The sequence below is a fragment of the Zootoca vivipara genome, chromosome 2 (assembly GCF_965207765.1).
Source record: "Zootoca vivipara chromosome 2, rZooViv2.hap1.1, whole genome shotgun sequence".
Lineage (NCBI taxonomy): Eukaryota > Metazoa > Chordata > Lepidosauria > Squamata > Lacertidae > Zootoca > Zootoca vivipara.
The window spans coordinates 69234853-69256154 of NC_142584.1; the positions used below are offsets into that span (position 1 = coordinate 69234853).

Genomic DNA, 21302 nt, shown 5'->3' on the forward strand with positions numbered 1-21302 from the left:
AGAAAATGTTTTGAAAAATAAGGAATGCATTTTAGAGATTCTCTCATTGGCATCTACACCAAACTGAAACCATCCTAGGATGCTGTAATTCAAAGTTATGGTGGACCCTGACTTGACCCTAATCTATCATATATCTGTATTTTGATTTCATACCAACTGTTGGATGTCCTTGTTGAAATCTGAGTGATGGGTGGCAAAGGGCCAAAGTTAGGAGCACAAAACAGAAGTAGTCTTAGTGGGAGAACTGCATTTTCCACTTATGTTGTTGTTGTTTAGTCGTGTCCGACTCTTCGTGACCCCATGGACCAGAGCATGCCAGGCACTTCTGTCTTGCACTGCCTCCCACAGTTTGGTCAAACTCATGTTCGTAGCTTCGAGAACACTGTCCAACCATCTCGTCCTCTGTCGTCCCCTTCTCCTAGTGCCCTCAATCTTTCCCAACATCAGGGTCTTTTCCAGGGAGTCTTCTCTTCTCATGAGGTGGCCAAAGTATTGGAGCCTCAGCTTCACGATCTGTCCTTCCAGTGAGCACCCAGGGTTGATTTCCTTCAGAATGGAGAGGTTTGATCTTCTTGCAGTCCAAGGGACTCTCAAGAGTCTCCTCCAGTACCATAATTCAAAAGCATCAATTCTTCAATTTCCACTTTTCTCTAGTTTATCGACTGTGGAATGACCTTATTGTCCCAACAAAGAAGTAGTTCTCAAACACATATTACACCATGCATTTCTCACCCCTGAATCTTTTATTGATTTGTATACAAGCAGCACCATTCATAACCTGAGCCCCCAAGGTTTTTAATCCATTGGATTCTCAAGACAAATAACAAGACAGTCTTGAATTTAAAAACTACTCTCCAGAAGGGTCAGCCAAGACTAGGAGGCCCATTTTCCTTTGGATGCCTGGGTCTGGAGAGTGTTTCAGTGTGTTTCAGACTTTAAAAGAACAAAACACTTATTGCAGTACAAATACCCCCTCCACCAAGGAAGTTCAACTACTAAACAGAGACAGTTTTATTTCCTGCCAGGTCGTGCCCAAGTCAAGGTTGCCTTTCAAGACAGACACCAATGCCTCTCATGCATGCCCATTGAGAGATTGCAACATATAAAGGAGGGTGGCCAAAGCTATGGTTGCCTTCAGCAGAAGAGAAACCTGAATCCTGATGTTATACCCCTGGTTTTCAGATTTTTAATAACTAGAGACAAATAAATTCTGTCTGGGCAATAAAAAGTGTCTCTCTGTTCCTTCTTCCATGGATTATTTGGGGGTCCTTGATCACTGCTCTTACCATACTATTCTATATTATATTGTTTTTTATAGTCCTTTTTTCTGCGGAATCAACCATAGTCCAAATATCATTTCTAGATACTATTTGTATTGCAATTATGGTGCATTTTGGTCTGCATGCCCTTTCCTGTGTATCAGAAAAATAATCAGGAACTCTGCCTTTTATTTGGGTTCTGCTAATCAGTTTCCTTTGGCATTTTTTAATTCTGGTTCCATTACTCTTGACTCCCATTCAGATCCATCTGAGATAGGAGTCAACAAAGTTTTTCTTCATTGTTTTGTATGACCACAGTCTGATCAAAGTCTATAAAGGCAGGTAGTTCCATTCTGCTAGCAGTCTTACTGTTACATGAATCAGTATCAATCTCGGCAAATAAAGACATAATTGAACATAATTGAACAATCCATGGGGCTTCAAAGTTTGATTCTGATAGAAATACAAAAATGGTATTTTGAAGGAAGGTGCTTGCTAAGGCCACCTCCCTTCTTGGGAATACATCAGAGTTTGAGGCCACTTTGATTTATTTTGCTTATGTTAAATCTCAAGTGATCTTTACACCAAGTCCACATAAACCTCAATTGGACACACTGTAGGTATAAAAGTGGCATTAGCATCCTGGCACTTTGAAAGTAGCTGTTGTAGCAAGGCTACTCAAATTTTCATCTTCAAACACATCCCACAGGCACTTCCTTACTTCCCCAACTGATCCCATCGCATCATGCATGCAACATCTCTATTAACCACTCACTCCATGGAGAGCACACACACATGCACCAGTCACGGGCTCACAAACCCCGGTTGTCCCTTCCCACCCTACGCCCCTCCAGAGATACATTCAACCCACACAATCGCAGGATCGCTTCACTCGTAGTCTTCTTGGCTCCACCACTTCTCTGCATCTGGCATCTTATATTTACTGGAGTGCTGGGTCTGGGATGGAGCACCTCGTCAACCTGGTGTGCGGGTGGCTAGAGCCTCTTGCATTTTTTGGCGGCAATGGGAATATTTCTGCAGGATCTGTCGAATATGCTCCTCCTCTTCACGCTGCAAGATACGCAGGAAGTTCTGTAGCTCAGGCATACTAAAGGCATCCCACTGCAGAAAAGTGTGAAAAAGCAAGTAGTGACCACAGTGCTGATGGCATTGTAGTATTACAGTCATGAGCGCAGTGTTACTCCAGGTAACAGCTTTACTGGTAAGGAGGGAACCTAGACTTATGGAAAGAGGTGCAAGGGGTCAATGATGTATGCATGTAGAACAAGGCAGAAAAAATATCCAGTGTGCATAAGGGTGGTATATCTGGATTTCACAACGTTCCAAGATTCATGAACAGTACTGAAACAGGACTGCACAGGTAACTAGCGTTTTCAAGATTTCAGGAAAGATTTTAACCTAAAGTGAGCATTTGTTATTGCAAATGCTAAGACATCCCTATGGACAGTGTAGAACAGATCCTTTTGTAATTCATTCTCCCATGTTATACACTCTTGACCGTGGGAATTAATCAATCAACAGCATCCATGAGTAGACCAGGCACTATGTTCAACCACATTAATTCCATTATCTGATTTTTTTCCTACTATGAACATCACCTTTAAGAGCTCTGCTCTATAATCAATCTTGTTCTACAATTAAGTCCCTGGGTCATTTTCAATGGGGCAATAAAGTGTCATCAAGCCACAATGTTTGAATTTTTAAATCATGCTCTAGAGAATATTATTTTTTTTACTGAAGGTTCAGTCCTTAACTTAAAAACCCCTCAGGCTCCCATCTATTAGAATGTATCATGTGTCAACATGAAACAAGTACAGATAGCATGTACATATGCTGTTGCTTTTGTTCACAGTTATAAATTAGCAGTAGTTTTTTTCTGAAATACATTAAATCAAAAGATGTTATGATCCCCAACATTAATTGGCATCCAGTTCAGCATGTTTGACTTCAAGTTTTTACAACCAAAAAACTCAACTATTTGATTGGGGAAAAGGCTAGAATAATATAATTCAGTTTAAATGCTATATTTGAACCAAAGCTTTACTTAAAGGGGCTTTTCTTATTGGAACACATGTAAATATTTTAAGAGATTACAAATAGCACATATTGCATCCCTACCGTACACACCCCAATTTTTTAAAAAAGAAAAATAATGTAGCACTGGCAGCTGTTAATAATTTTTGCAAACCCACAGAGCTGTGCAACCATGTATGTTCAAGGTACAACTTCCTGACAGAGTACAAATTTGCATTCACTAATTATGCTAAACAATACATTTTTATAAATTTAATGTTTTCTGCAAGAAAAATAATTGTGGTGAAAAGGTTTCTACTCTGCATCACTAGTTAAAGCCAACCACACAACTGGAACTAGGAGCACGAGTGCCCTTCTTTTATCTACTGAGATCAAGATAAAAGCTAACTTGATAGCAAATATTATAGGCTTTGTCAGTTCCACATAACCTCAGACAAACCATAAAGACAAATACTCACATTGACTTCTCCAGTTTCATTTTCCTTCAGGACAAAGCTCAGTGCTTTTTCACTAGGGCCAGCTAGTAGCCGGAGACGCAGGGGCTGCTCCTCATCAGAAAGCTTGCGGAGATATACTGACACACAAGAACATTAGAAGTGGAATTAAATGAAGAACTCAATCACCCTGACTCTGTATAACAGTCACCTGGACAGATCAGAGTGGCCCTTGTTTACTTTAAGCAGTCTATTTATTTGCCAGCAGAGGGTGCTGTTAATCCACTAGTTTCCCATTTCCATTTCTTTTAGTAAGCAGTGCTGCAGGGAAGAGGTCAGGAAAAGAGGATGTAAGGAAGATTCAGCTTTTCTTCCTTCCAGCCTGCCTCAGTCAGCAGCAACATAAAATGATGAGACACACTCTAATACAGACCTATAATTAACAATAATGAAAATAGTCTTATATAAAGCTTCTCTGCTACATCAGCTGAAACTTCAAAAATGAAGTCAGAACTATATTTAGAATCTTCAGTAGAAAGTGAACAAACTTGTTCTGTTTGATTTACAGACTGCTATCTCTCAACCTCTTCTTATTCTACGACAATTGCTAAAATTACATCACTTGGCCTCAGACAATGTATTAATAAATCAGCTTCACAAGTAAGTGCAAAAATTAAGGGCCCACAAACTTTTACTAGCCTATTTGCTCATAAACACTCATGTTAGTTGTTCACTGCATTCTAACAACCTAAGCAAAGAAATGAACTTCTTCCCATCTGATAAACCTTCCTTTCATGGCCAACTGGAACCAATTTTTACTTGCTGTAGGTTACCAGGCAAGCTGCTGTTTAGAAGTCTGCAATATGTTACATGTTGGCTTCTCAAAAAACTGGGAAGGGGGAGATCAGGTACCTTGGTCATCCTTTTCTGTTCTCTCAAAGAGAGCAAACTTGCGGGGATTGTCAACTACCATGAATTTCTTCAGCAGAGCTTCAATGACCTCACTGGCACGTGTACAAGAAATTAAATGCAGGTGCTTGATTGTGTCCTTGGGTAGGTAGAATGAGGTGCGCCGCTTTACTGCCTGGCTGCGTGAGGAGCACTTCCTGGTGTCCTGGATAGAGGGCGCCTTCTTATTGGCAGGTACTGAGACAGGCCGTATCAGCTTTAATTGCACCTTGATGAAACCAGTGTAGGAACCATCTTTGTTCTGTGGGAGCAGAAGTACAGTAAGCATTGCATGAGGGTCACGTGGTTGTAAAAGTTAGTAGGAATAAAAATAGGCTGCAAGTCAGTATCTCTGAGGGGCAAAGAAACTGAAGTTAATTCTCACAAACCTTGGAATGAACAGGGTTTTTCTAATAATACAGGATGCCATCAAAGCAGGGATGGAATATGCTTGCAATGATTGCTATACAGTAGTTTTCATTTTAAGGATTACAATGTTGGGACAGCAAATGCAGACATAGGCCTTCGAAGCTCAGCTACCAAGTTATACAGGTAAAACTGCCAACCTAGCAGTTCAAAAGTATAGCAGCGCGAGTACGGTAAATAGTTATCACTGCGGCTGGAAGGTAAATGGTGTTTCCGTGCACTCTGGCTTCCGTCTCAGTGTCCCGTTGTGCCAGAAGCGGTTTAGTCATGCTGGCCACATGACTTGAAAAAAACTGTCTGCAAACAAATGCCAGCTCCCTCGGCCTGAAAGTGGAGATGCCCCCATAGTCGAATTTGAATGGACTTAACCGTCCAAGGGTCCTTTACCTTTTAACCTTACAAGTTATACAAGGGCTAAGAATTATATCTCTCCTGAAACTTACCAAGCTCATGAAGAGGTTGCTGTTGATCTGACTGTTGTATTCTTTTATCCTTTGCTCAATCTCAGTTTGGGACAGAACTGGCTTGTCCCAGTCGATCTGTTCATCCTGCAGAAGAGCAGGTAATCTGGAATTAGTTTTCAATGAACTCTCACAAATATAGTTCATTTCCCTTCATGGGAAGTTAAACCAACATTTGTTTAGATACAAGTGATCAAGTAGTGCAGTGGATCAGACCTTGTATAAATTATGGAGGAGGTGTCAAGAGAAACTACAGGTTTCAGGTGAAGCCATCTACATGCCATTCCTCACCACTCCTTAGCTTGCTTTGGGGTTGAATGAACTCATTATACCAAGAAACAAAAACTTCCTGATTTCCATTCTCAACTTTGAATGGTAGATTACAAAATCCTTGTGTGCAAACAAATCATATGTGGGTGTGAGAAGAGGCTGATGATCACATCATGCCTGCTTGGTGTTACACCACCCCAGAAACATGACTGTACATTGGCCCCATGATTAATATGCAACACCAAGGATCAGAATTCTCTTACCATTAAAAAGGTTACAAAGTAGACTTATGCTGTACCTGCAAACAACAGCATTTAACTACACCCTGAATTCCCAGAAACTGCAAGAATAGGTATTAAGTACAATAGAGGTTACCAGTGTGGCACCTACTGGCACACATGTGCCTGCAAGGGCCTTTTTTTGTACCCACTGGTTCCCTCCTGCACTGAAATGAAGGCATGAAAGAAGTATTCTTACAATGAAACCCCCCTCCTTTGAATAATAGAATGCCCTATCTGCTGGCTTTCATAGTGTTGCAAAAATATTTTTTGATTTTTGGTAGAACACACAGAGGTTGCTCTGTCATGAAGAGAAGCCACCATACAAAAAAACTGCTTCAGTACTGTACACCAAAAAGGCAACCACCCTTCTTGTGAAGTACTTGCTTTACTAATGCAGAGCCCAGGGCTTTCTATTTAGAGCCAAACATCTACTCTCAAACATGCAGAAAAGGAAGCAACACCTTTCAAAACATTTACTTCAAACTGAATTATGGAGAATTACAATGAGATACAGTTTCACCTCAAGGATCTAGCTCTACCTCAAATAGGTACTTTGGCATTATGCACCAGGGTGGTAATTCCAAATGGTTTCCATGTAAAGTAAACCCACTTCGGTTTATGTTGCTAATACATGTAACAGGAATATTTAATCTGACTGAAATTAAAAGGTAATGGGCTCTCAGAACATAAAGGATCAATAAAGCCAGCTTCTTAAAATACATTAACTCCTGACATTAGTAACTTAATATAGCCCTCAACCCGCTGAAAGCCAGGAATCCTTGCAATAAAAAGCTTGCTTTAATATGTACATTGTAGCTCCTCTACAGAAGAGAAACTTCCTTCTACCTCTAGAATTACATGCACAAAATGAGCACCCTTCTACATACACGCCCACAACCAGTTTCTCTTTCAGATTTTCAGCAGAAGTGAATTGCTCCTGGTTGCATCAGCCTCTTTTCCTGTTGACTTCACTCTTTTTGGTGGGGGGAGGGAGATTGTAGGGAATTCCAGATGAGCTCACTAAAAACCAATCAGAAATCTCCAGGGATTACTGGGAACCACTTCCTTTCCCACTGGCTGAGTAACCACATGAGCCAAAGGAAATGGGAGAGATCAGCTCCTATTCTCTCAGGGTCTCCTTCACAGAGACCTATGAATAAAGCAACATGCAATCATCTACACAGTATACATATAATACAAATCATTTTAGCTGGAGACATGGGCGCCAAGCAATAATAATGCATTTGTGAGACACTGACAATGTTTGTTAAATGATCTTATACCTGTATACTACTTCTAAAAAAGTAAACCAGGACATCTTTTATTGATAAAAGATGTATATACATAAAAATACTGTTAATTAGAAAATGAACACAAACATCAATCACAATAGCAAGAAAAGGAAGCATGAAGATAAAAGTATCAAAAGTGGCTCTAAGATTTCATCACTTCTTAACAGTCTGAGAAAGCCTGGTGCTTCAAAAATAATTAAGGCACCAGGGAAGAGGCTCTCTCATTACTACTAGTCTTACCTCATTTGGTGGCGGGACCCTAAGGAAGGTGTCCAAAGTGGAGTTTTGGAAGAAAAGCAGCATCTCTTTGAATCATGTACAGAAATTAAGCATGAATCAGCGCATGGCCCGTTCGCAACCTTGTGGTTCCATTTTGCAATAGCTTGATAATACTTAAACAACAGGAGAAACTCTCAGGATCTTCCTTTGTTGCCAATCTCCATTCTTGGTAACATGGTTGTAGTGGTAGAGTCCTTTAAGTTCTTGGGCTCTATGATCTTTTAAATAATATTGATAACATCAATATTATTAAAAGGGTACACCAGAGATTGTATTTCTTGCGACAACTAAGGAAATTTAATCTGCCCCAAGAATTGCTGGTTCAATTTTATAGAGGTACTACTGAAACTGTTCTCTGTAATTCCATTACTGTCTGGTATGGTACAGCCCCTAAGCTGGATAAGAAGAGGCTCCATCGAGCAGTAAGAACTGCAGAGAGGGTGATTGGTGCTAGTTTGCCTCCAATAGAGACACTTTATGCTGCTTGAGTCAGGAAGAGAGCAGAGAATCGCTGTAGACCCTTCGCATCCTGGTCATCACCTGTTTGATTTACTCCCATCCAGACATTGGTACAGGACTCTATATACAAAAACGTCTAGACACAGGAATAGCATTTTTCCTTGTGCCATCAAATTGTTGAATCTGTAGTTGTGGGCAAAAGGGAGGTTAGTTGGTGGTATGTGGTTTTTTCGTTGTGCTGTTGTATTGCGAGGGGAATAGTGTTTGTATGAGGTACGTTTTTCTTATACTGCAATGTAGTCAAAGCAAAATTCCAAGTATGGTTGATACTTGGTCAATAAATTATTCTATTCTATATTATTCTATTAATACTTGCAGAAGAATGGTACTTGGTCTAGAAAACCTGGCTTTGTGATAGTTCAAGACATTACAACTTGCCTATCTACTGAGATCAATCTAGAGACAACTTATTTTACCATTTAGCTGAAATGGAAAAATCCTTCTGATTTCCAATGTTTAAAACAGAGGTGGGGAACCTCTAGCCCATAAGCCAAATTTGGCCTGGCATAGGTCCCAAGTTTATTTTCCCAAACCATGGCCACTTGCCCCACATCTGACATAATACATGATGTGATGTCAAGTGTGGAGCAGGTAGAGATGCAGCTGATCCTTGCAGAACAGCCGCATTGATTGAGTGACTGAGTTCCCATGGGAAACTTGACTGCACAGCAAATTCCTGCAGAAAGCAGCTTTGCCAGTTGTATGCTTGGTGCTGGCAAGCGCAGGGCTGGCAAAACCCCTTGCACTGCAGTTCCCAAATGCCCAACATCCTATTAACACTTTAAAAACAATGTGTGATGGACTTTGAGTGGGACATCCTACATACCAATCATCACGTGATTTACAGATGGGTTGTTCTGCCCAGGGGGTAGGGAGTGGTAGGAATCTGGGCCAAAAAGGTTTCCCACCCCTGAATTTAAACCATGAACCTTCAGCTTCAAGCATCCCATTCTCTGTGGGCAGGTAGCTGTAGCCCAGGCACTTTTAGCTGCCTCTTTCCATTAAATTTCTTACTCCTAAAGTGAAGTCACATGGTACCACTAAGCCATATTCACAGGTGTGGTGAAACAAAGTCCATTTCTGTGCCATATAAAACTAGTGAAACTAGTGAGCACTGTGAATTACAGAATAATGTATTGCCTGTAGCCACTTGGTTCACACAGTGCATAGCTTGCAAAACAACAATGTACCCTCCAAATCTAGAGGAGTTCAAAGCACAGGGCAGATATTCCACATGCTATAATCATCCACACTATAATTTTTTTCTGTCAATCTAATTTTGTTTTGTTTCTATCCATGCCTTTTATATGACTTCTATAGCTATTATAGGTAGTATATTACATAGTAGTAGAGAAGGAGAAGCGCTTGCAGTCTTCTCCATTTCAACTGCCCTTCTTTGCCTGCCAAGGCAAACTACCAGCAACCACCTTTGGAAAGGATACCAGGAAAGTGAGTAAGGAAGGTGAAATGAAGTCTGCCCCTACTTCAGCTGGAGTCATCTACTACTAGGTGCCCTGTGCGAAGGATCCTTATGGCTTGGTATCTGTTAATTTTGATTACTCTGTGTGTGTGTGTGAGAGAGAGAGAGTGAATATGCATTGATAGTACTTGTAAACAATTTTGGAAGGATTTGTATCCTGAAAAGTGTAATATAAATAAATAAAGAGACAGGGGTGCCTCCTTTCCTAAGCAGAATCAAGAACAGAATTGGCGCCATGCTACAAGTGTGCCTCACAACACAATCTGTATGACTTATTTCTTCAAGAGTCCTGGGGAGATACTCTACTTGCATGGTTAAAATCATCTGCCTAGTCAGCACTCATTTATGTAGTATTCATATTTTACAAGCATTTTTAAAGCTTCCAACCAATCCCCACAACCCACTTTATGTCTGGAGAACCAAGGTCAAGAGTCACTTTATTTAGAGTTTTCCAAGATCAGAGCTTTCCAAACTGTGTGTCACAGTGTCTAGGTGTGTCACGCAAACGCTCCCCATGCTCTTCCCAGGGCTGGTAGTTTAACCTCTGGTTTGCTACCGTAGTAAAACTGAATTACTGTGTCACAAAATTATGCATGTCTAAAGTGTTAGCAACATGAAAGGTTTGAAAAGCTCTGCTACAGATGAATCCTTCAGAGCTAAATTGCTTATTATATCCCTTCTACAACAACAGGAGTTGCCATACTAGCTACAGTATACAGAAAGATTTGCAGCACATTCAGCTTAAGGGCAACATGCTATTCCCTCTGTTATTGTGATTCTGCTTCACAGAGTCTAGAAAACATCCATATTAGCTCTTTTTCTGACATAAGGTGGCACCCAAAGGCTAGAACAGATTACCGGTAAATAGAACTACTAATTATCCTAAGCCCTCTACAAGTTGTTGCATTCTCCCAATCAACTCTTCCGCTGTCTTATATCAACTCTTATATCTCACAGCAACAGGAAAAACATTTACGTTCACACTAAGTCCTAAGGAACAATATTGGGATTTTATTTATTTTATTTTATATTTTCAGGGAATGGGAAATAGCCAGCAAATTATTTGATCTAGCTTCCTCTCCAACAAATAGATGTTTCCTTGGAAGTAAACAATGCTGCCCTCTTCTTGATGCTCATCAGTTAACTAGGCACAAGATTACAGTAGCAGTGAGTTCTACAGAAAAAAATATATCTCTATATAAACCTGCCACACACCACTCTCCAGGAGCTTATATGCAATCTGAGAAATCCAGCAAAGCCTGGATTGTGGGAAGCTGGGTGTATTGGGGTGGGGCATTTCCTATGGATAAAGTTTTGACCCAAGGAACAAAATGGGAAGTTGCTGTATCCTGTGGAAAAGAGCAAGAGGAAATCTGCAAGGGTGGAACAAACAAAGGGGAAGATGGCTCTAGATAGGATGGGAAGGGCAGCTCCTGCTCCCCCAACACACACAAGGTAGGCATGTCAAGTTTGGGATACAGGCATCCTGTTTACAAGACAAAGAGCCATCTCTAGGACTCAATCCTATTATACAATTTAGAGTATACAATTTTTAAATGAAGGTACCAATGATGTGCAAATGCCATAAATCACAGCTGGGATACTGTAACTGAAGCAATCCAGAATTAACTACCTCAGAGTTGCTTAACAATCATCATACAGTATTATATATAAACATGAGCCAACACTGTCTAATGGGCAGTGTCACCTCAGAGCTAGCATGCTCAGGCACAGATACCAAGAACAGACCATGTCCTACACTGGTAACTTCCAAATCAGATTCCTTCCATTTTGACTATTTGACACTTTAGTTAGTCTAAAATGCAGCTGCCAGACTACTAACTGGGACTGACTCAGAGGAACCCAGCTTGAAACAGCTACACTAGAGGCAGGTTCATTTCTGAACACAATTCAAAGTGCAAGTTTTGCTTACTTTTAAAGCACTATATCGTTTGTGAACTGTGGGTACCTTATGTACCACATTATATTAAAATGTGCCCATGCACTGAGGTCTTTGCCAGAGGATATATTATACGGATGTTCTTCTTTCTGAAGTTAAGGGAGATGATGACCAAAGAGAAGATATTCTCAACTATTGCACCATTATCTTTGGAATGTTATCTCCAGAGAAGCTGTCCCACATGTTCTTGTGAGAATAAATTAAGTTAAGGATTATAAAATTTAAAAGTACCAAAGACATAATAGGATGATCCTATCACAAGAAAATCGAGCCCTTTGTATAGCCTAACTGCAATTGTGTTTTCAAAAACATATGCTCTTGCTGCAGTAAGTCTCTCTGACAACTGAGTGGTGAGCAATGCTGAAATTAAAATCATGATTTAAAATAAATTTCAAGTCTGTAGCCATCAACGGTACTTGTGAGCCTACTGACAATGCATTTTTTAAAATCCCAGAACCCTCAGAAGTCAAGTGTCTAGAATTTTTCTGGATCTAATTATTAACTTATATGAATATAAAAGATATTTAAGTATTGAGAATTCTCCTGCTGCACTCTGCTTGGTATTACGACTCATTAGGTAAGATTTGCTACCACCTGCATACTTCCGTTTAAGATTAGACCCTTTCCAAAACACATGATTTACAAAGACACTAATTCATGGACTTGATTGTGCCATATGTTAAAGCAGATGAATAGCTTACTTTATGAAGAATGAAGAAAGGCAAGCTTTGCTATTATCATTATCAGTTCTGACCTCAGGAGTGCTCTCATATGAGTAAAGAAAAAACCACAGCCTCAGAAGTTACTTAACAGAACGTAAACCCCCAGCATGAGTGATGCAGGACTGCTAGGTTGTGGCATTCTTTGCTGAAACAGGGGGAACAGCATGAAGACGAAATGTCCTGCAACCCTCTGCGTCCCTACTCACGAACTCTAGAAACGTTAACTCAGGACAGCTGCTGGATTCCAGTCCAATATGGACTCTTAGCTGCATTGCTGTGGCCAGGGTTGTTTTGTTTTTGCTGTGCTTTTCTTAGAGCAGTTTTGTGGGATATGTGGCTTTTATGCACAGAAAAACCAACAAAGAAGATAAGCACTGAGTGCATAACGAAGATGTGCACTCAGTGACTCAGTCCACATGTGAACAGGAAAGGAAGGGAGCCAGAGAGAGGAAGAGACAAAACCTCAAGTAAAATTAAAAAAAGGGGGGGGGAGACTTACATTGGTCAAAGGGATTTAAGGTTTAACTAAAGGATGACTGCTATTCTCAACTCTTCTCTAGTGTCCTCATGGTTCAACAGATTTCCATAAAAAGTGCCAGCAACATAAACCCTATGCCAATTCTAGGGTTCTACCCGTGTTGATACCACAAAGTTGAGCAAAGAAACATGGGGCTTAATTCCTACTGAAATAAGCAGCATAAGAAGAGGCCTGTTGGGTCATACCAAATGTCTATCTAGAAGACTAGCGTAAGCTACAGCCAACATGCCACTTTTTATCTGTCCAACTCCCTAGTAGTCTCTCCTCCTCTCCCTGCATATATAAATGAACACAGGCATTCCTTGGTGTCCCAGGAGAACATGAAGACAGACACAGCATAAGCCATCAGCAGACCAGTTGGGAACAAGGGAAAAAAATAAGTTTACTCTTTCACTGGATTGGGCGGGGGGGGGGGGGAGAGAACATTGTATACATATTTGAGACCTTTAAAGTTATTGGATCTCAGCAAAAGTTAATTCTGTATTAGTCACAACCCTTGGCTAAAGAACATTTCCAGTTGTGCATTCATCCCCTATCAAGCTGCACTTTTGGGGCTCACTGCAGGGTTTCTAAAGTAACTCATCTTAATCATTCTGCCCGGACACTGAGGTCCAGCACCGAGGGCCTTCTGGCGGTTCCCTCATTGCGAGAAGCCAAGTTGCAGGGAACTAGGCAGAGGGCCTTCTCGGTGGTGGCGCCTGCCCTGTGGAACGCCCTCCCAACAGATGTCAAAGAGGAAAACAACTACCAGACATTTAGAAGACATCTGAAGGCAGCCCTGTTCAGGGAGGCTTTTAATGTTTAATAGATTACTGTGTTTTATTTTTCTGTTGGAAGCCGCCCAGAGTGGCTGCGGAAACCCAGCCAGATGGGCGGGGTATAAATAAAAAAATTATTATTATTATCCTGTGGTCAGAAAGATACATATATTCATCCTGGACCTGAGTGGCAACTCACCGGTGGAACTTTACAATACCAAACTTCACACCAAGGCTATGGAAGGATAAAAGGCCTTCAGTCCCTGTTAGACCTTGGCAAACCACATCATGCTTAACACATAATATTAATGGGTTTTTAGTTGCTAATTTCACATCACATGTCTGAGGTGTTGTTAGATGAGTATCTTGGATCATCTGCCAACTCCCACATCCCTTTCCATTCCTCCCTCCTACCATTCTTTTCACATGATGCAGACTAACTGTATTTCAACCCTGCTTTATCATACTTAATCAGAGGTGACTAACATTTCTTAATCAACAATGCATCCCAAGATGCCTACTGCTTCTACTTTGTCTTCATCATCTGTTGGTCATGCTCATGAAAACCTCAAAAAGAGCTTATTTAACTGTTGATCTCACTGACTCCTTTCTCACCATCCAAGTAAATCAAGAAAACTCCACTCAGACCTAAGAAAGAATGAAAACAGCACCTCATCTACAAAAGAACACTTTATATTCCTCTATGTAAGGCTCTGAGTAGTTGTCACCCTGCAGACAAGCCCAGACTCTGGATGCAACTTGCACCTAGGTGTCCACCCCCACACTTGCTTTGAATCCTCAGGCAGGCTCAGCTGCTCCTGGTTACACAATACTGTAATAACTAGGCTGCCTTTTTTCATGGCATACTGAGAACTGGGAAGGAGCATCTGGTTCTGGTAGCATGAAGGCAGGGCTAGAAAGAGAAAATGCTTTGAAGGAACTGCTTTTTCTACAACACCCCTCTTCCATACTAATCAAAGAGAGCCACTCTTAATATGGTACCAGTCTGCATCTTCATAGTGCTAATGTCTTTAAGGGAAATTTAACAAGAACACTCACTTCTTGTTAGGCAGTCATATGTATACACTTCATCCTATCAGAGACTTGTCTGATAAGTGCATTTCAACATCACAAAATTGCTTGTATCTTTTTATAAAAAGCAAGATATCAGGCTACTAGCATTAGCTTTAAGGAATTAAGGACTGGTTCTTCTGGTTCTGGGATCTCTCTTATTTAGATCTCTGGACAATGCTCTTTGCCAGATGAAACAAGCAGGTTCCCATTTCAGATATTGTCCCAAACAACTTATTGGCATGGATCTGATAAATAAGCTACATTTCAGTTCCCCACCAAGGTCAAGGTTTTTTTTTTCTTTCATGATTCCTTGCTTAAGCTGGGATGCTCTAAAATGTATGAGACACCACAAATTTTGAGCCAAACACTCAAGAGAATAAGAAAGCAGCTCCAAAAGCAGCTCCCTGATAACTAGACCAAAGCTAGAGAAATCATTTTTGTTACTTTCATTTGGTGGCGGCACATAAAGGATAGTCATTGCAAGCAAAGCTCATCATACTTAAACCCACATGAGTTAAAAGTTTATAACCAATTGGCTATGTTGGTCTTTGCACTGATACACATACTAGGGCTTGGCCTATGTAAAATTAAAATGGATGATAGTTATTTCCGCTGTCTTGTCATCGCATTGTAGCACCATGTGGTAATCTCATCTTGTCCCCAAGTGACCATTCATTCATTATTCTCGAGCGAAGCTTGTTAAACTGCCATGATGCCGGATGTAGACCCCTTTTAAGACATAATCCCACACCTGTCATTAATATTAGTCCTCTCAAAAGAACTCTTTCCCCATGATATCTGAAGCAACCACATGAAAGAGTACAATTTTGCTAGCATGTAATCGCAAAAAACCCAAACTCACCCCTTTTCAATTTATTGTCATACACATGCTAATATGGTGGAAAATGCAAGTAGTCAGAAAAAAAGAGAAACAATACTGTACACTCATCCAGGCAGGACAAACTGCATAGTACCATCAAAGGCAGGGCCAACCTACACCTCTGTGTATTCTCATGTTGCTCTCATCCCATTCTGTACTTAAGAGAGACAGTGCCCTCTCAGTGAAGCTCTGCCTGCATCAACACTCTACATACCGGTGAGCACTTTCTCCTTTCCTTGCTCAAAAGTAATTTAGTGCTCAGGTTTGGAGCCCCACCCTACAAATAAAATGCTCCCTGCAGTTCACCGCAATCCCTGGACCCATAACCCAGCTACCTACCCAAATGCTACTGCATGCAACCTAAGTCGTTTCCCCCTCCCAGCCTCCACCCCTTCTCCAACTGTCCTGTACTCTTGACTACGTCTTTGGCTCCTAAAACAGTGAACAGACGTAACCGGTTCCGTTTTCGAGCTACCGTAACTTGAGGGAGACAGAAGAATGAAGGTTCTCCGCCCCCCCCCCACCAGCCTGCTCTCCAGGGAAGTTCCAAGCAGGAACTCATTCTCACTGTTATTAACCGCTGCTGGTTTTGTGTTTGACCGAAGGAACCTTCCACCCGCTTTCGGTTTATGGAAAACATAACGTGTTGGTTTTTTTGGGGGGACGAGAATGTGACAGAAGTTGGCTAGTCGGAAATACTATGCCTTCCTTCTCCGCCAACCCCTACAGATTCGGGAGCTTGGGAAGGAGATCCGAACACAGCGAGACGTAAGCTGGGGATATAGCGCCGCGCATTTTGCATTAGAGCCGCCTAGAGACTGACGGGGGCCAGGGGGAGGGCTTGCCTCACCTTCTTCTCCTTGTGGGGCTTTCGGATGAAGGAGGTGCGGGCTGTGAAGTACTGCTCTAGCTCGGAGTCCGAGTCCTCTTGGCTGCAGTAGCCACTGCTGGTGGTGCTGCTCCAGGTCATCTCGAAGGACGGGGTGGTGGCCGCCGCGTCACCCTCGCCCATGCCCAGCTTAGGCTTCTCCTCCGCCTCTCGCTCCCTTTGCTTCTTCACAAGACCCGGCGATCCCCGCCCCGCCGCCGCCACACCAGCGGACCAAACAAACCTGAGCCGTCTGCGTACGCAGAAACCCGGCAGAGCTGGGGAGGAGCCGCGCGGCTTCTCTCCGTACAAATTGCCTCCTGACCGGAGGAGAGAACGATAATAAATGCCCAAATAGCGCCTAGAAGGGGCAGCCCGCTTCCGTTGGTCGCCCAAGAACCCCTCTTTCAAGAACTGAAGCCACGCCGGGCGAGAGCCGCCTCATGGAAGTTCCCCGCCTTCTGCCGGGCGAGAGCTGCTCGAGTGGCAACCGGAGACTCCTCCTCTCCCTCCTTCAATCCCTCTCCTGGCAGCCGTTGGGATTGAAACGTATACAGCCCCCGCACGCGCGCGCCTCATTGGACGGAGGGAGGGGAGGATGACGTGGGAGAAGCCCCCCTTCCCGTGGCGGCCGAAAAGCTCGGCCCCGCCCTTTCCCTCTTCTGCGGGGAGCGGCCTGCGCAGTGATTTCATCCCCAAGCCAGCCACGCGGGAAGTGGAGTCACGCTTACTGGCTTTCCTCTCCCCGCTCAGCGCGCCTTTCAAGTCCTCTCGGAATAGCAACACCCTAGAGCCGCCCTCAATTTAACCTTCCGCAGCGCCCCCCCCCCCCCAAGAGAAAAGTTTCAAGGGTTGCGGTATGCATTCCCGGCAATTCCTTCCAAGTATACTGTATATATTGTTTAGGATAGGCAGGTTTCTTCGGCTGTATTTGTAAACCTACTCAGACGTAGGTCTTGCAGAAACATTTTTAGAATTGGGTTGTTCATTTAAAAGGCAAAAATGCAGTCTCCCGTTTGTTTGGATTGCTCCACTTTTGCGGGGGGGGCAGGGACAGGGATGCGCAGCTCAGCTGCCAGAAATTCTGCATGTAAGTCTCACACAAATCTCTAAACTTGGAAGAATAAAACTTACTGGATTTCTGCCTTGTGGACAGCTATCAGGGCACAGAAATTTGCCACAGCAAGAGATGGCTGTCACAAAGACGTTGGAGTGAAGTGTTCCTATCAAAGGCATGGGCAAATAAAAAGGTCTTCAAATTCCACCAGAACATGGCCAGGGAAGAGGACTGTCTTTACAGAGAAAGTCCTCTCAGACATTGGACTTCCATGCTACCTGCATAGCATATGAGAATGACCTCTTCCTCTGATTGTAAACTGCAATTTGCACATCCTTCAAGGATTTGGGTGACAGGTACAACAATATCTGGAGGGCCACAGATTCTCCACCTCAAATGGAGGCAGAAATTCAGTCACCATGTTCCTTATACTAGCCACGTTAGAAGTACTGTACTGTATTCTAAATTTTCCAGAGTCACGTGTGGAGACATCACTACAGTCACATGTAGAGAACGTATCTGTTATGTACTGAGTTTAGCAGAATTCTAAAAAACGAAGTACACGAAGTACTACAGCCTCCAACTAGGAACATTCTCAGATCATTTTCACTAGTCCTGTTTAAGTTTATTTTTGATCCTTTAATCTTTGTTGCTTAAAGTATTTAGTTTTGTAAGTCTGGTAATCTCTCGCCACCTCTTTGCTGCTCTAGACCTAAACAGATAGCATGAATAGCACACCTCCAGGCATTTCTGGTCATAACAGATAAGTGAGGGAGGGAAATCTCATAATAATATATGTTAAGACACCTTTGCCAAGTTACAAGAAAGAAGATTCTGACTAAACATCAGGGAGAACTTGCTGATGGTAAGAGCTGTTCAACAGTAGAATGAACTCTCTTGGAAGATGGTGGATTCTCATTCATCGGAGGTTATTAAGCAGAGGCTTGATTGCCATCCGTCATGGATGCTTTAGTTGAGATTCATGCATTGCAAGGACTAGATGAATCTCAAGGCCTTCCCAACTCTATGATTGTATTAAGAGGTCAACGAGATGGAAGAACATTGAAGAGATGCCACTTTGAGCCAAAAATCAGGGATTCCTCCCCCACCCAATTCCCTTGTATGTGCACGCCTGTCTGTTTCTGTCTGTCCTGGGAATAGCTTGCAAAAGCTGTTGCTAAGCAATGTAGTTCCATGGCAGAAGTGTTTAGTCCAGCACGTGGCAAAATGTTAATTGGCAACGAGGAATGCCAGCTGGGCTGATGGCCTTGTATATCTAAGTACCTGCCCTTTCAGCCCTCCCTGCCCCTGGGACATGTTAGCAGCATCTAGCCCCAGCTGCAGCAAGCAGCTCTGCCAATAACAGGATGGAATTGGATCTGTCAGAACCATGATGAAATCTGTGGACCTCTCCCTTCTGCTAAACCTTGTCTTGTTTTGAAAATGCAAGCTGATTGCTGCATTTATCGAGAGGTACCAGAGGCTTCCCACATATGGCAGCAGCAAAATTCTCTTAAGCAGATAAGACAGATAATAAACCCTCCATAATTTATAATATGCCTATTGCTATGCTAAATATGAGTGAAGATAAAACCTAGCCATGTGAAGTAACAGAAGTGATTAGTGTAGGGAGCTCCTGAACATCTTAGGATTTTCACACTTGTATACTACATCAAAAATCCACTCTGTGTGTGTGTCTCTTCCTGCCTCATTACAAGCAGATGCAATCTGAAGGGTAATCTGTAACATGTTTAGTTACCAGTTGAAAACCATCAAAAAATACCCCTGATTTTAATAAGCTTGTCTACAAACACTATCCTTCTGACATGTTCCTATATACATTTTGGGGAGCACCAGACAAATATCGCACCAAGTCTGGCAAATCTAAGAACAAAAGGTATTATAAAACACAGGTGGAGAACTTCAGGCCCAGGGGCCAAATACAGGACCCTTGGAAATCTCACTTGGCCACATACCCTCCACAGGCCACGGGCCTTCACTGGCACTGCTCTGCATCCTTCTTGAGTGCTTCTGCTAGGCTGGAATGTGTCCTTACAGTGTGATAATACATCTTGCTTGTCTGGATGGAGAGGGGTGTGCCCGTGCCTGAAGTTTGCATAGCTGGAATGTAGCCTACTGTACAATGGAGAAGTCACATTTCCAGCTACTTCTTGCTGCTAAACCCAATGGAGAAGTCACATTTCCAGCTACTTCTTGCTGCTAAGCCCAATGGAGAAGTCACATTTCCAGCTACTTCTTGCTGCTAAGCCCTGTCCACCAGCAGTGCACAGCCCCTGGGAAGTTGCATAGGAGGGAATGCAGCGCTTGAGCCAAAAGAAGTTCCACACCCACTATAAAAAGAAAGGAAGTATAGTTTGTAGTTCTAGCTATTCCAGCCTCAAAATGACATCTAGCGTGTTAATTTGGTACAAAAGTTACAAATGAACATAAAAACTGCCTTGCCAAGTCAGCAAATAGTGTCCCTCCTACCCCAAAGCCATGGTTCATACCGTAGTACCAAGGCCAGCCAAGTTATTCTCAAACTTCTCCATCTCTCCAACAATCGTACATACATACCAGTTTGCTGCTCTTTCATGACACCCCAAATCAGCTGCCTAAGACAGTCACCTCATCATGCCCAATGGTTGGGCTGGTACAACTTGCAGCATTTGCGTGAGCATTCAAGTTCTTGTAAATGAGTGTTTCTTGCTATTCCAGATGTATTTTCTTCAGTGCAAAGAAGCTCTTTGCATTTTTACAGCCCCATTGTATGATAGGGTTGCCATATTCCAAAGACCAAAAATCTGGACCCCCTCCCTGCATTTGGGGGACCCCCCCATCCCGCATCTTCATCGTTCACTCCCTCCCCGTCGCTGACCTCTTCCTCGCCCCCCTGCTCGCCCCCTCCTTCCATCCCCTCTCTTACCTTCGCTGTCTTCGGCCTCCTGCTCTCTTTTGACAGCGCAGGCTGGCTGGGCACTCTTCCTGGAAAGCCAGGCGGGCCTTTGCCACCTCTGGAGAAGCTGCACATGCCGGCCTTCCACAGGCTGCGGCTGGCCTCCACTGCCTCTGGAGAAGTGGTGCAGGCCAGGCGCGTCAGTGGCTCTGTGGCTGCGGGGCCTGCAGGGGCTCCAGCCTGGAGTCCGCTGAGGGGCGGAGGAGAGACGTACACATGGCCACCAGAAGTAACAGCGCCATGGCTGCCCCTTCCTTTTGTGACAGAACCACTGCTCAGCCAGTGCCCTCAGCGTGCCAAAAACAAAAAACACAACCCCAGACTTTTTTTAAAAAAAAGAAAATTAAAAAATCCTCCTGGACAGTGATCTCACCCTTGAAATCCCAGGCACGTCCCGGAAATTCCGGACGTATGGCAACCCTAGTATATGACTCAGAACTATTTTCTTACCACATTGGTGTCTTTTTCTACTGTCTGCTCGTTGCCTTCATTCTGTTCACTGTCTTCATATCGGGGGCCACTGCAGTCTAGCCGGATAAGGGTGCGGCATCGGTAATGACAGATGAACTTACAGTCTAAGGAAAATAAAAAGAAGAGAGTCCATAAGGCAAGGGTGGGGGCAAAGCTCAGGAAGAAAAGGAACCCACGGGTTTAGTCTGCGCAAGGAAACGCACCACATGTCAGATCTCCAGTGTGTGTGGGAGAGCAAATAGGCTATTGCTGCACATCACACAACTTTTGCAGGGATGATTAAGCAGCAAGGGGTAGGAGGAGATGGTACTCAA

The 21302-nt window shown here is 42.9% G+C and overlaps 1 protein-coding gene across 1 annotated transcript in view; it reads right to left on the reverse strand.

Annotated features, from left to right (window-relative positions):
- Nucleotides 1-724: 724 nt before the first annotated feature.
- RASSF1 (Ras association domain family member 1) overlaps nucleotides 725-21302 on the reverse strand; it is a 28592-nt gene continuing 8014 nt past the window's right edge. The window contains exons 2-6 of the mRNA XM_035106047.3: nucleotides 20968-21092; nucleotides 5566-5670; nucleotides 4661-4958; nucleotides 3773-3888; nucleotides 725-2381 (exon numbers count right to left, since the gene is read on the reverse strand). Of these exons, the coding sequence (XP_034961938.1) occupies nucleotides 2235-2381; nucleotides 3773-3888; nucleotides 4661-4958; nucleotides 5566-5670; nucleotides 20968-21092 (791 nt within the window). The 3' untranslated portion in view covers nucleotides 725-2234. The remainder of the gene's footprint in view (nucleotides 2382-3772; nucleotides 3889-4660; nucleotides 4959-5565; nucleotides 5671-20967; nucleotides 21093-21302) is intronic.